Genomic DNA, 13,532 nt, shown 5'->3' on the forward strand with positions numbered 1-13,532 from the left:
AAATTTATCTCATCTATTTCAGACATCTGTCCTCAGATGGGCTAACTCTCATTTGCCTGTTTCTACTGACTGTGAAAGCTCAGCTGCAGAAATCTACCTCTCATCTATCTAGACCTAGATGATGTTTATAGAAAGAAGTGCCAACATTTTAAATACATTTTACCTTGGTTGGAAGATTGGCTAAGTATCAAGGATGAGATAAGATTTCCCCAGACGCCGGAAGTCTGAAACACCAGAAAGAAGATCCCAAAGTATTGGTTGATAATGTCTTTAGCACTTTTTCCTGCTTTCTCAGCATACAAAGTGCCAGCAATAGTGAGGTAAGTGCATTTGGCAGACCAGAGTGGTGCTCCTCCTAAGCCCAGGATCATAGAGGTAGGGATAAGTGTGTACCTGCCAAAGAACACTTTATTTAGCTTAGGTGTTACCATTAGTATAATAATCATTTGCCCAAAGATCCAGCAGCAAAAACAGACATCAAAGAAATAGATTTATCCCTTTTATGATACAATAAATCTGTTACATGGAATCAAGAGAAGGCCAGCCTTGTGAAGTTTAGGCTGTGCAAGCACATGCAGGTCTGTGCAGGGACTAGGCTTAGGCCAGGCTGGCTAGGTCTGTACTCGTGTGCCATAACTTCTCATAAGTTAAACTATGTTAAACTGAGAACTAAGTCGCACATGCACTTCAGAAGATGGATATTGACAACTTTCCTCTACAGACTTGCAACCCTTGTCACTGGAGAGCAGAAGCTGGTCGTCCACTTTTAGAAAGAGCTGGGCAGGAGTTAGCCTTCTCCTGTGGTCCTCTTCTCCCAGAGCTACTGGCTGGAAGACAGTCCTCCCTTCAACCTTTTCAAAAACAACCCTAAAAGTCTTCTAAACGAAACTCCTGTTTTGTTTTTTTTTTTTTTCCCCAAAGGGGAATCTCTGATACACACATGAGCAACCTCAGGTGAGTAGATGGATGTATTCATTCTGACTCTTTTCACATTTTCACCATTGGTCCACCTAAAACTGGATTTACTCATCTCGATTTGTTCCAAGTAGCACCTTTTGCATCCAACTTTCAACTCTGCAACACAGAGTTAGAGTAGGAATGGAGAAGAAAAAGAAGAAAGAACTTTGCTGTTACTTATTTTGTTTGAACACAACAGAGTGGGTTAAAGTATTTAAATCCTACCAGCTAGCATAGAAATTCCCTAAGGAGTAGGCAACGTAGCAGCACATAGAGACTGCAATGGTCCACTTGCAGCCCAGCTTCTTGATGATGACTGGAGGCAGGAACATGGATGATAAGGTGAGTGCAGCATATAGAACACTTAGGGAAGCAACACCCAGGCCTTCTTCTGCATTGAGACTGCTCTGCAGGGGCAAAAACAGCGATTGAGACAAATTTTACCACAGGTGCATGTTACTAGAGAGTGTACAGAGAGTGGCTTTGGGCAGAAATAAAGAGACACAGCATCTGGGGCTGGGTATTGATGTCTCATTTCCCCAAAACAGCCTGATTATGGACTTGGAAATTTCTTCAAAATGTTGGACCATTTATGAAAACATGACACAAAACCAGGTGAGGATTGCCCAGATTCAAAGCTTTGGTAAGTCATTCTTTAGATTATTTCATGTTATTTGTTCGAGTTTCTCTTTGAAAGTTGAATGAAAGGTAGCATCTTTTCTTGGCCTTTGTTTGTTGTTTCAGGCAGGAATATTCTCAGATCTGCATTGCAAGGGCTGGCATAGCAATAGTGGGAGATTCTTTGCTTTAAACTACAGGCCTGATAATTTCTAAGATTTTCAGAGGCCAAGGTCCAAATATCCTAATAGGCGAACAGCAGCCCTTGATAGCTGGAAGTAATTGATTCACCTACATTTTCACAAAGAAGGAATAACATTTTACTGATCTAACCAGGTTTTATAGTTTTATGCTCAAACCAAACCTCTTGTCTTGATGCTCTGAAGGTTGAAATGAGAACATCAGTTTGGGAGATCTGGGCCCATGCAAACCTAATAAGGTTCAACAAGTTCAAATTCAAGGGTCAGGGCAATCCCAGACATGAGTACAGACTGGGAGAACTCATTGAGAGTAGCCCTGCAGGGGAGGACTTGAGAATTCTGTGCCTGAGAACCTGGACAAGAGCAACAATGTGTGCTTACAGCCCTGAAGGCCAGCTGCATCCTGGGCTGCATCAAAATCACTGTGACCAGCAGGGCAAGGGAGGTGATTCTCCCCCTCTACTCTGCTCTGGTAAGTCCCTATCTGAAGCACTGCATCTAGTTTTGGGGTCCTTGGCACAGGAAGGACATGCACCTGTTGGAGAGGAGGGCCATGAAGATCATCAGAGGGATGGACCACCTCTCCTAGACAAGTTGTGAGGGTTGGGATTGTTCGGCCAGCAGAAGACTCCAGGAGGACGTCATTGCAGCCTTACAGTACTCAAAGGGGACCTTAAAAAGTGGGAATGTGACTTTTCACAAGGGCAGGTAGTGACAGACCTAAAAAGGGCAACAGTTTTAAACTGAAAGAGAGATTTAGGGTAGATATTAAAAAGAAAATCTTTACTGTGAGGGTGGTGAGGCACTGGAACTGGTTGCCCAGAGAATCTGCAGATACACCAACCATGAAGATGTTCAAGGATGGAGACTGGCTGGAGCTTTGAGCAATCTGGTTTAGTGGAAGGTGTCCTTGCCCATGGTGGAGGGTTGGAATGAGATGATCTCTAAGGTCCTTTCTAGTCAAACCATCCTGCAATTCTATGCTTCTTAGCAATGTTTTCTTGATTATTTTGATTAATACGTGATACTTCGTTATGATTTTGGGAGGTGACTGGATGCTGAGGGGGTAGCACTGGAGACACTATAGGAGAATGAAGCTGTTGGTGGCTTCATGGAACACTTTCCAAGCCTGCCGTGGCTGTGCAGTCTGGCCATGCAGGACCATGGTGGCAGTCAGGCAGCATGCTTGGAGACAGCCAGGTACCAGGACAGTGAGGTGAGGACAGTCTCTGTTAGAGCAGGGCCACGGAATTTGAGAATTGGAATGGTTGTTTTGTAAATAGGCAAAGAGGCTTCCTGATCTCAGAGGTCTTATTTTTGAAACATCACATGCCTGGTTTTCTCAGCTACAACTTCCAAAAATTAAAAGCCAGGCTTCCAAAATCATATGATTTTTACTGTCTGGGGTTTTTTTGGTTTTGGTTTGTTGGTTTTGTTTGTTTGTTTGTTTTTGGTTTTGTTTTTGTGGGGGGTGTCTGGGTAGTGAACTATTGAAAAGAATTATGAAAATTTTTAATATTCCAGTTACAGATGCACAGGTTCACAGAATATTCTGAGCTGGAAGGGACCCACAGGATCATCAAGTCCCACTCTGAAGTAAATGGCCTGTATGGGCACTGAACCCAAACCTTATTGTTATCAGCACCAAGCTCTAGCCTACTGTTTCAGATGGTGGGACTGACTTGCAGCTTCTAGGGTTTATCTTCCCCTGCCTCATCAGTCTCCCCAACTCATAATACCTCCATCAAGTTTTGGAATTGTTTTTGCAGGACAGCCCTGAGTTCAGAATCTGACAATGTCAGCCAAGAAAAGCTGCTCAAGGAGAGAAGAGAGATGTACAGAACAAGGACAGACCTCGTCCTGAAATGAGGTCAAGCTGTCATTGTTTCAAACAAGTTCATCATGTTATGTATCAAGTTCCACCTTTAAGGCATACAGATTCCCTTGTGGAATCCCAACCCTCACAGTTGGAAAATTCAATCCAGTTGATCATGATCATACATTAATAACCTGCCTACTGTTGCTTGTCAATATCTTCTATTCATTTATCAGCCATTAGACCAGCAGAGCCTTTTAGGCTGAGAAGTTTATTATAAAATCATAGCAATTTAGAAGCATTCAAAACAAATCCTTTCCAGAAACTGAATTTGTTTTCCATTTGGCAGTATCTTCTTTTGAGAAAAATCATCTCAGGGTAATTTTGTTTTCTGTTTCCATTTAAACAAATTTTGTGGATCTAAAGTAGCAGCATGACACAAGTATGTGAGCTATTTGAGAAATACTAGAATAAAATATTTAGTAAATGCTGGAGATCTGGGTGAAGAATATTAACCTGCAGCAAGTTAATGTTCTAACCCACCTTAGAAAAAATACTGTGCATGCCTTCCTCACAGACAGCATGGAAAGACTGATGTGTTTCACGCTACCACTTGACCTGATACCCTTTCAGACCAGCTGTCCTGATAGCCAGTGGGAGATGCCCCTCTTACCTGTAGGCTCTGGAGTCCTGAGTAAGCAGTAAAGAGAAGTAAAAATCCGAAAGAAATGACCAAAACATTCTTAAGATTCCTTTCCATGTCGATTCATAGAAGACAAAAGGTCTGCGGTGGGCAAAGCTGATCCGATTATTCCAGGGGATGACCTGAGTTGGAGAAAAACAGCTTATGCCTTGTTGGAAAAGGTCACTTTTTTCTGTGTTTGTAGAGAAGAGAGTTGCTAATTATTTGAAGACTGACCAGTGAACTTTACTTTTGCGTAATACTAAAAACTTCTTATGGAGTCGTTACTCATTCACTTGTTACTCAGGCAATAGCCAGCAGTCCCAAGGGCACCTATCATATTTTTTTACAGAGGTATATAAGTCTCTTGCAACACTTGCACCTATTTGAGTACTGAAGTAATATATTACATGGCTCTCCACTATGATCAGCACAGAAGAAAAAAATTGCAAGCTGTGAAATCCCTTTCCATCATAAAGATAGACAAGTCCATAAGGGACAAAGATTAAATGCTGTACTGAATTCTATATCAAGTCTCTTGCTGAACTACGGTTACAAAAGCGTGCTAGGAAATGAGATTGTGCTACAGCTCTGTCTGCATACTCCACTCCATAACTGGGCAACACAGAATCCCAAAGCTGCTGGCTGCATGGCAAGTGTGACAGTCTTCATTCATGGGGAACTTTTGGGCTTTGGTCCCTCAAGTTTACTGAGTCATACTCATGAAAATTATTTCCCCCCATCTTTCTCATCCATGCAGAAGCCAAAGCTGGATTGAGCAGATAACTGAAAAAAGCTACTTCCCCTCCCCTTCTCTGGCCCTAAGACGGCAGGGTGAATGGACCCTTCCTGTAGCAGAGGAGGGATTTGAACTTGGGAGCAAAGGGGAATCCCAAAACGTCCATGCTATGATGTAAACAGGTCTGTAGGGTGTCCACAGTGTCCATTGGGAGTGCACAGCTAAGACTTGGTCTAAATCCCACTAGATGGCACAATTTTGCTTCCCACAGGGACATTCACGGATAAGGGGAGGAAGATTTAATGCATAAATTCATTTAAAACACTTAAGAGGTCACAGCCAGTTTCTGCTTTGGAGAACATTGCAGTATGTGCCTTTTCATTTTCTTCTTTTGTCTTATAATCTTCTGGAATGAAATAATGCAGAAAACATAATCTTTTAATTCTCTATTGTTACTGGTACTTCTATGTTGCAAGTCTAGATAATGGCTTTTTATTTTACAGGCTACTATGCTCAGCATGCAAACTCCTTGAATGAGATCATAATGCTGGTCTTGTTTGGCAGTGTTTTTAAGCCTCTACAAGGAGCTTAGACCAAACTGGTGGTACTTTCCCCCATCTTTTCAGGTTTATGGATCTTTGCAATTTTCACATGACAGTATTTCAGAAGAAATTTACACCAGGTGATAACATGCTTGTTTCTGTTTTTGACCCCTTAGAAAAGGTCTGCAAAGTTCTGGGAATTTGCAGTCAGAGGTCTAAAACAACTGAAAAAAGTATTGAGAATATGGAAGAATAATGCTTATCCTAAACAAAAGCACAATTATCACCCACTCCAGCACAGGCAAGAACCAGGAATAGTGCAAAGAGTATTTATTTTAGTTCTCTTTCTTGACATTATCAGTAATAACAAGAAAGCTTTAAAAAATCATTAACTGGACACTATTTTTAAAATGCAGTGTTGAACAGGTTATCTGATCAGCATTTCTACTCTGGAGGAATTCCTGACTCCTAATTCATCACATCTTCTCAGCAGCATAGTATTGGAGAGCATATGGGGGATAGTGGTAATTTGTGTGTGTAGGGCTTTTTTTCTCTTCTTTCCACTGATCAAAGGCATTCAGCCTGTTCCACATCCCTTGCCCAGAGCTTCGGGTTATCCAACTGACTGGTCCCAAGCCCCTCCTTAGGAATGTGCAGAGCCTTTACCAAAGGGATCTGATAAGGCCAAGGATCTTTTCCTTTGGTACCAGGCAGCTAAAGCTCCAGCAGGCCTGCTGTGTATCACCCTTGACACTTCTTTCATTCTTTCTGCCAGTCCAAGATTAAGTGAGCCTCAGGAGCTGTGTGCTGTATTTGGGGATTAGATTTCACACAGAAGACTGCAGCCACCAAATGAAAACTACTTGCAGAGCACAATCATAAACATGGGAGATAGAAGGGACTGGTTAAATTCATTAGTCCCCCCACAGGTGATTACATTTGTTTTCACCTGTTTATTTTCTCAGGGTAAATTAGGGCAGTCTTTGCTCAAAAGGTTACAGCACCAGAGGCTAATCTTTGGAGGCTTTTGTGCTTCATAATTATCATTTCCCTATTTAATCTAGTCAAATTTATTGTTTAGGCAGTAATTTTAACTTTAGCAGAAGAAAGCCCCACAACACCCAGGACACTCACCATAGGATTTCTGTCTTAGGAGGCTTTTAATTGGTTATTTCTCTTGGTGGTACACAGTATCCCTTGAATCTCTCTGTAGAAAGGATGACTGACCACACAGCATTTCCTCTCTTGCTGTGAAAGCCTGGCCATGTTACTTCCTTATTCTTCTCCTCCTGCACCTGTGTTTGTGCCCTGCACATTTTGGATTTGGAGCAGAAGTGACTAAATGTGACGTGTCTTGCAAAGCCCAGCCATTTCTGACAGGGGCATTGGAAAATATTTCCTGTTACATCTTGAGAGAAGCTCACAATCTGAAAGTGAGGTAACCGTGAACTGAACAGATCAAGCAAGAAAAGCTATTTTCTTCCAGGAAGGGGCTGTAAGGGACTTGTCAGTCAGTGAACACATTTTGCCCACAAAGTTGGAGCAAAATAATTTTTGTAGTGTCAAAGACTCAAGAATTGTAAGTTGCTCCTGTTTGTCCACGAGTGTTTGAACATCTCACCTTTCTTCAGTATTTCAGGCCTCATTTACAAATTTCCTGTATCTCCCATGTCCCCTTTCAAATACTTCTCTCCTACCATGCAAAGCAGCCGTAGATATTATCCTTTCATGTGTTCTCCCAGGATTCCCTCTGCATGCATCGCTGTATAGACTTGAGTATGCCACTTCTGTCTGAATCCTATCTGCTGATGTCCTCTGTCTTTCTCCGGAGGAACCAAACTGTCTATCTCAATCTTCCTTAGTGTCCTTGATGTATGCCATCCTTCCTTCATTCCTGCTTTGCTGTTCCCTAGCCACCACCCTGCCTCTGTCTCTCTGCTTCTCCCTTCTTACCTCATCTCCTGAGTGCCTGCAGACTTTTTGATTCTTAAGGGAGTGGCCTGAAAACTGCAGGTGGCGTTCTCGTTTCACAGGTTATTACACTACTCTTGGCCTCACTGGCTGCAAGGTGTCTCTCCTCCTTTAACACCACTTAATTTCCCACAAGGTCCATTTCCTCCAGTTCCACTCCCTATTACTTAGGAAAGAGAAGAGAAGAGAAGAGAAGAGAAGAGAAGAGAAGAGAAGAGAAGAGAAGAGAAGAGAAGAGAAGAGAAGAGAAGAGAAGAGAAGAGAAGAGAAGAGAAGAGAAGAGAAGAGAAGAGAAGAGAAGAGAAGAGAAGAGAAGAGAAGAGAAGAGAAGAGAAGAGAAGAGAAGAGAAGAGAAGTGAAGTCAAGTCTTTGTCTTCTGGTCATGGGAGAAAGGGTAAAAGATCCTAGAGGGTACAGGCTTGAATAAAATTGACTTTTTTTCCTTTTGGCCATGTAGGGGACTTTCCCTGCAGGACACTTGTCTGCTTTGTTGAACGCAGCTCTCCAAATAACCAATATTGTCTTTATAAGAAAGACAGAACTCAGTTTAGGACAGGATAATGTGATGCCAATCCAGACTCATTCACAAATGTTGGTGACCTGGAGAAACAGTTCCTTTAATTGTTGGACTTCTTATAGCTGTTACTCACCTCCTGAGATTTGCACCACTTTTGGCTGGAGTTTTCAATGCATTAACCCATGTATGAGAGTGATCACAGACACTAATTCTAGCCTAGGGAGAAGTTCAAGCATTTTGAAGGTAAAACACTGTCCTGCACAGCAGCCAGCCTCTCCGCAGAGCACAGCCAAAGAGGTTGGACTGTCCAGGCTGACAGCTGCCTGTGAAGAAGCCCCTGCTTCTCCACCAGTGTGGTCTTCCAGTCATTCTCTTATAATAAAATGTTTTTATCTGCTTCAAACTCAGCCCAGCAACACTCTACTTCTTTAAAAGTGCTGCCTGAGCATTGACATAGTATTTGGGCCTTGTCCTGCACTTTAGATGTTTCAGAATAGCTTCAGCAATCCCATTTCTTAGCCTAAACCAGTGTCTGTGACTCAGTTGGTTAGACTTAACACCCTGCTAAGATAAACATGCCACTGTTGTGATCTGTGTTTTTATAATGAATGGTTAGGGAGGCAGATCCTGCATATGAACAATGGACTTTTGAAGGGCAGTGGCTCTGAAGTCTTTAGAGCTATTTACTGGAAACTGCCTGACTGCATACTGGTTGTTCACATGAGCGTGCATGAGAAATTCCTTGCACACACCCATGATGTGGGCTGGGAGGATGGGACTCCATCTGCAACCCAAATGATATACATTTTTACCTTTTCTCTTTTGTTCAGAGGTGGCAGCTCATGTTATGAATGACCTTTATCAAGCTAGCTCAACAAAAGGTCTATAGTGATCAGTCAGGATGCCCCTGTTGTTGAAAGGCTATCACTAAGATTTGTGATGAATTTATCAGCCAGTAGAAATAAAAAGAAGGGAAAAGAATGGGTCTTGATCCCAGAGAGCAGGGCTGCTTAAAGGCATGTTGGTGTATATGTCCTGGAATGTTGAGGTTCTTACCCCTGATGCCTCCCACCTTTCTTTTGTCTATTGGTTACACCCATGACTGGACACTGACATAAGGGGAATTTTTACAGCCTATTTACCACCCACTTGCCATCAGTGTAAATATCTATATAAAGATAACTAAGATAAAAAGGAAAGTAGCCTGAGTCTCTTCTTCCGAAAGCCTTGCTTTGCTTTCTTTCTCTGAATATACTACAACTACCTGTAAGAGCAAGACCGACTAAGCAGAAGTGTAAGCAGGGGCTCTTGAGAGTGAAATATTAGAAAAAGCAGCTGTACAGGCTGGTATGAGAGAAAGGTGTAGCTATGGACAAAACAGAGAAAACAGAGTATCTATGATTCAGAACAGGCAATCCTGCAGAAAATTTTGATGATAAAATTTCTTCCCTATTCCAGTAGATACGATCAGGTGCTTGGGGCTGGTGATTACCTGTTTTACATGGCCTTTTCTGTGGCACAAAACACAAGGAAACTACATAACCTTCCCCTAGGGTGACAGGGAGCCTCTCCCAGGTCTGAACAAGAGACACTTTCCCTCGCCAGTATCGGTAAATCATGCAGCCATCCAGGACATTGTTTCTCTTCCAGATGTCCCTGACCCCTTTCCCCCCATCTGCAGCTCTGCCTTCTCCCTCCAATCACTGGCCCATTAGTCTGCATATCCTTGCATTCAAACAAATCAATTTACCTTTTCCAGTGGCTTTGAAATTATGAAGATATGATAGACCTCCCTGGGAACAGGTACCAAGGTCCAGCTGAAAACATCATAATTGTTGCTGCTCTGAACAAGCTGTGTGCTTCTAAACTTGCACTGATCTCTACAGAAACTGTCCCAATATGCTCAAGAGAGTTGCAAAACTCCTGACCCATCCTTGTTTTGAAATTCTTCATCAGTTTTGTCAGTCCTTATGTGAAACTTGAACCAAGAAGCAAGCAGTATGTAGGAAGACAGGTCATATACAACTCCACCTCTGGCTTATCATCTGAAGAAAGAGTAATTTCAATTTTATTTGCACTCTTGCTTGCATAATCACTCACTGCGAAATGGGGTTTTTTTTCACCAAACTGGTCCCACTTCCAGAGAAGTACTAAGATTCCTAATTAGTGACTCCATCCATTTCACAGAAGCTGGTCCATAACTTCAGGATGCTGGAGGCTATCAGTCCCCCACAGCACAGTATGATGGGCACACTGTGGGGGCTTGAAGGTGAAAAGTGACAGACAATTACCACCAATTCCTTTCTCACTTAGCAGTACCATGGGAAGAGTCACTGCATTCAGACAGTTTCAGCCTTCATTGTATCTGGAAAGTCACCCTTCTTGGGATTTTTCCTGTTAAAAGTCACACATGGAGCATGTTCCAGGGTCCACTGCAATCACTGCAAGACTTCCTACTTTGACAACAGTGGTGTCATCTCTTTATACTCTCGTGGATGGATGCCCTTGGCTTTCCCACATGAGAGAGTCAGAGTTTGATGAAGTCAGCTTAAGCAGGAGGCTAAAGAGTCCTGAGCATTGTAGGATGGCTCTGAAGAAAAGTGGAGGAAAATCTTTCAGAGCAGTGGGCAGGAAATCTAGAACCAATATCTAGTTCCTAACAGACTGCTGACTTCAATAGGCTATTTGTGAGAAAGGACATTTCTATTCTGTTTGCAGGATTCCCTAATGCTATCAGACAGATCAGAGTGGACTGAATATGTCTCTAGCTACTTTTTAAAAAATCAATATGATTAACTTTCAGAAATTACAAAAATTATGCTAAACAAAGATTCCTCCATGCCAGACCTCTGGAGGTACAGTAGTTTTAATTATTCAGCATTAAAGTTGGACTTAATTAAGTTTTATCTGAAACAATTTCTTCCAGAGGCAGCTTTTTAAGTGACTATAAATGTTTTTCTTAAACAGACAAATAGGAAGAAATCCAGAGTATGCTACAGAAAACTCCAGGGTCTTTTTATTGTGAGATCTCTTCTCTGCAAGGGAGGAGGAAATTAGGGAGTAAAACCATACCATATGGAGAAGAAGCACAGGGAGTTTACCGGAGCAGTTAGAGAAAAGCAAATAAACTAGTGGCCTGCTCTTCTGATTACCAAATGCTATTAAAATCTTCATATGCTCTTTAAATCTTCTAAGGAAGATACACTTTCACACCTCTCTATTAAAAGAGCAGAATGTACATGAAAAGGCCTTCAGTAAATGTACAAAATCCATGCTACAAAAACATGCAATGAATGGCAATTAATTTTGACTTTCATAATTAGTTACTTTTGCTTTGTTTGTAAATATGCCCAATTCCCCCTGCTGCTGTCACTTTCTTGAAGCTGAACCTTTGTTGAGCCTTGAGGCTATTTTAAGCTATTGCCCCTGGGACAGCTGTGGTGCCTTTGATCAGCACAAAATTTAGGCAGTGCGGGGTGCATGGTCCATTTCTTCAGAAGACATTCCTACAGTGGAGAGAAATTATAAAAACAAGTGGGTCTTTAGCACGAATCCAGCTGTTCATGGGGGCTTTGGCAGGAACTGGAGCTGTAATAAGACATGGTTTGGTAGGTAATGGTGCAGACTAAAACCTAGCTGTCTGTTGTGCAGAATCCCTCTGCAGAGGTGAAAACCCAGCCAGGAGAAGTCATCTGTTTCTTGTCCTTGGCATTGCTATTGGAGAATCACCAGGACCTTAATCCCAGGGGCTCGGTTTTGCAACAAGAAGAGCTCAAACCTGTCTTTTAGTTGCAAGCATTCTTTTACCCTTTAGAAGTCAAGGTCCTGATGGGCTTTTGATTAATTATACTTTTAAATCTTTCTCCTTTCTATTTATGTTTTAAGTGTAGGTGCAGAATTTCAATGGAGATTGGCTTCTGCTAAGAGCTGTTTGGCAGCATAAGTAATGCAAACCTCGGAGAAATAGATTAAATATTGCAGCCTAAAGAGTTTGCTGAAATTACAATTCAAAATAAGTAAAAGTCCTTTAATTTCAGCTTTTAAACAGAAGTAGGGCTCTCCAAAGATGTAATCTATGAGGCATGTCAAAGGTTTTTGACATTTGAAATTATAGCTCCAGTACCAAAGAGAGTCTGTCAGTTTGTAGGTTTGTGCTTTTCCTCCCTGCAAATGTGAGTTATTTCTTTTATCCCTCAATACATCACCAGTATATTGTTGTTTGTGGAGCTGCTTGAATTTAGTAGATGAGAATCAATAAATGAACCATTTACTGACTGTGAAATTGACTTTTATAATTGAGAGACTGCTGGAAATATATGTATATCTGAAGCAAAAATCAAGCTGCATTGTATCATTTGTTCACAGCAGGTCCAAAAGCAATTCTTTTGGATAAAAGTTATAGAATCACATGAATCTCAGAGGAATGTACCACTAGACCTCAGCTAGTGCTGCCTCCTGCCCCAAGCTGTGCTGCCACCAGCACTGAGACAGATCAGCCATGTGGCCTGGTGTGACACAGCCTGGACTGAAGCTGGTGTTCCTGTACCAAGGACTACCACAACACTTCTCTCCAGCGACATAACACAGGCCAGTGGGAGTTTCCCATGGACAGTTCTGCTAATGAAACTTATTCCTAAGGCAGGAAGCCCTGCTGCTGAGACATTTTCCAGAGACACAAGTGACCATCTTGCTCAGATACCAGGTGCTTACAGAGAGAGCTTGCTGTTTCACAGACTGCATGGGTACCCTTTGCAGCCTTACACAGTAGGCAGTGCAGAGTGGTCTCTACTTGTTAGAAGTGACTGTAGTGCAAAATTAGGCTTGTAGCCACAAATTGTGCCTTAGTCTTCATTTTGAGTTCACACCTTTGATCATTTTGCAAGTTATGGGCTAGTGCAAATTACTATGTTAAAATAACTTGTTCTTGAGAATTCTGATCTAGATTGAGATTTAGAAAACCTATTGTTAGTTTTTGTGGGGTCTGTGTACTTTTTAAATACAGCTGACAACAGACCCTTTTCTCTTGAGTGGAGCAGTCTGATGCTCCAAACACTACAAGATTTTATGACTCCTTTAAGAATTCAGAGGTTTTGTTTGACTTGTTACTCAGGTGTGCTCCTTCTGTCTGGTTGAACTCTTTCCACCAGATCAAATCTCAGGTATCAAACTTATTTGACACCTTGTCTCAGTAACTTCCCTGGACTTGCTCAGTGTACTAATTTTTATCAGCGATTGTTTCCATATTTATTCAGAGGTTGTCAGTCTCACCTCTGTCATGGCTGATCTCTCTTTTACCCTGCTTATTTTATCCTCTTTGCCCCTCCAGTCTCTGAGCCATGAGTTTATAAAGAGAAAAGCTGAGCATAGCAATGCAGTTGACCTGTCAACCTGAACCTGGAAACCTGCTTCTTCAGCATCTGACTCTGTTTAACAAAAATCAGGCATTGCAAATTACCAAAGGGAGCTCTGCCTCTGACTTTCTGCTTTCAC

At 41.9% G+C, this 13,532-nt stretch overlaps 1 protein-coding gene across 1 annotated transcript in view; it reads right to left on the reverse strand.

The window, feature by feature from the left end:
• The window catches only part of UNC93A (unc-93 homolog A), a 28,078-nt gene that overhangs the window by 13,493 nt on the left and 1,053 nt on the right, over window positions 1–13,532 (reverse strand). Inside the window, exons 2-4 of the mRNA XM_059843352.1 lie at window positions 4,265–4,416; window positions 1,183–1,364; window positions 164–393 (exon numbers count right to left, since the gene is read on the reverse strand). Coding sequence (XP_059699335.1) covers window positions 164–393; window positions 1,183–1,364; window positions 4,265–4,351 — 499 coding nt within the window. The 5' untranslated portion in view covers window positions 4,352–4,416. The remainder of the gene's footprint in view (window positions 1–163; window positions 394–1,182; window positions 1,365–4,264; window positions 4,417–13,532) is intronic.

This window comes from Haemorhous mexicanus, chromosome 3, assembly GCF_027477595.1.
Source record: "Haemorhous mexicanus isolate bHaeMex1 chromosome 3, bHaeMex1.pri, whole genome shotgun sequence".
In the NCBI taxonomy this organism is placed as follows: domain Eukaryota; kingdom Metazoa; phylum Chordata; class Aves; order Passeriformes; family Fringillidae; genus Haemorhous; species Haemorhous mexicanus.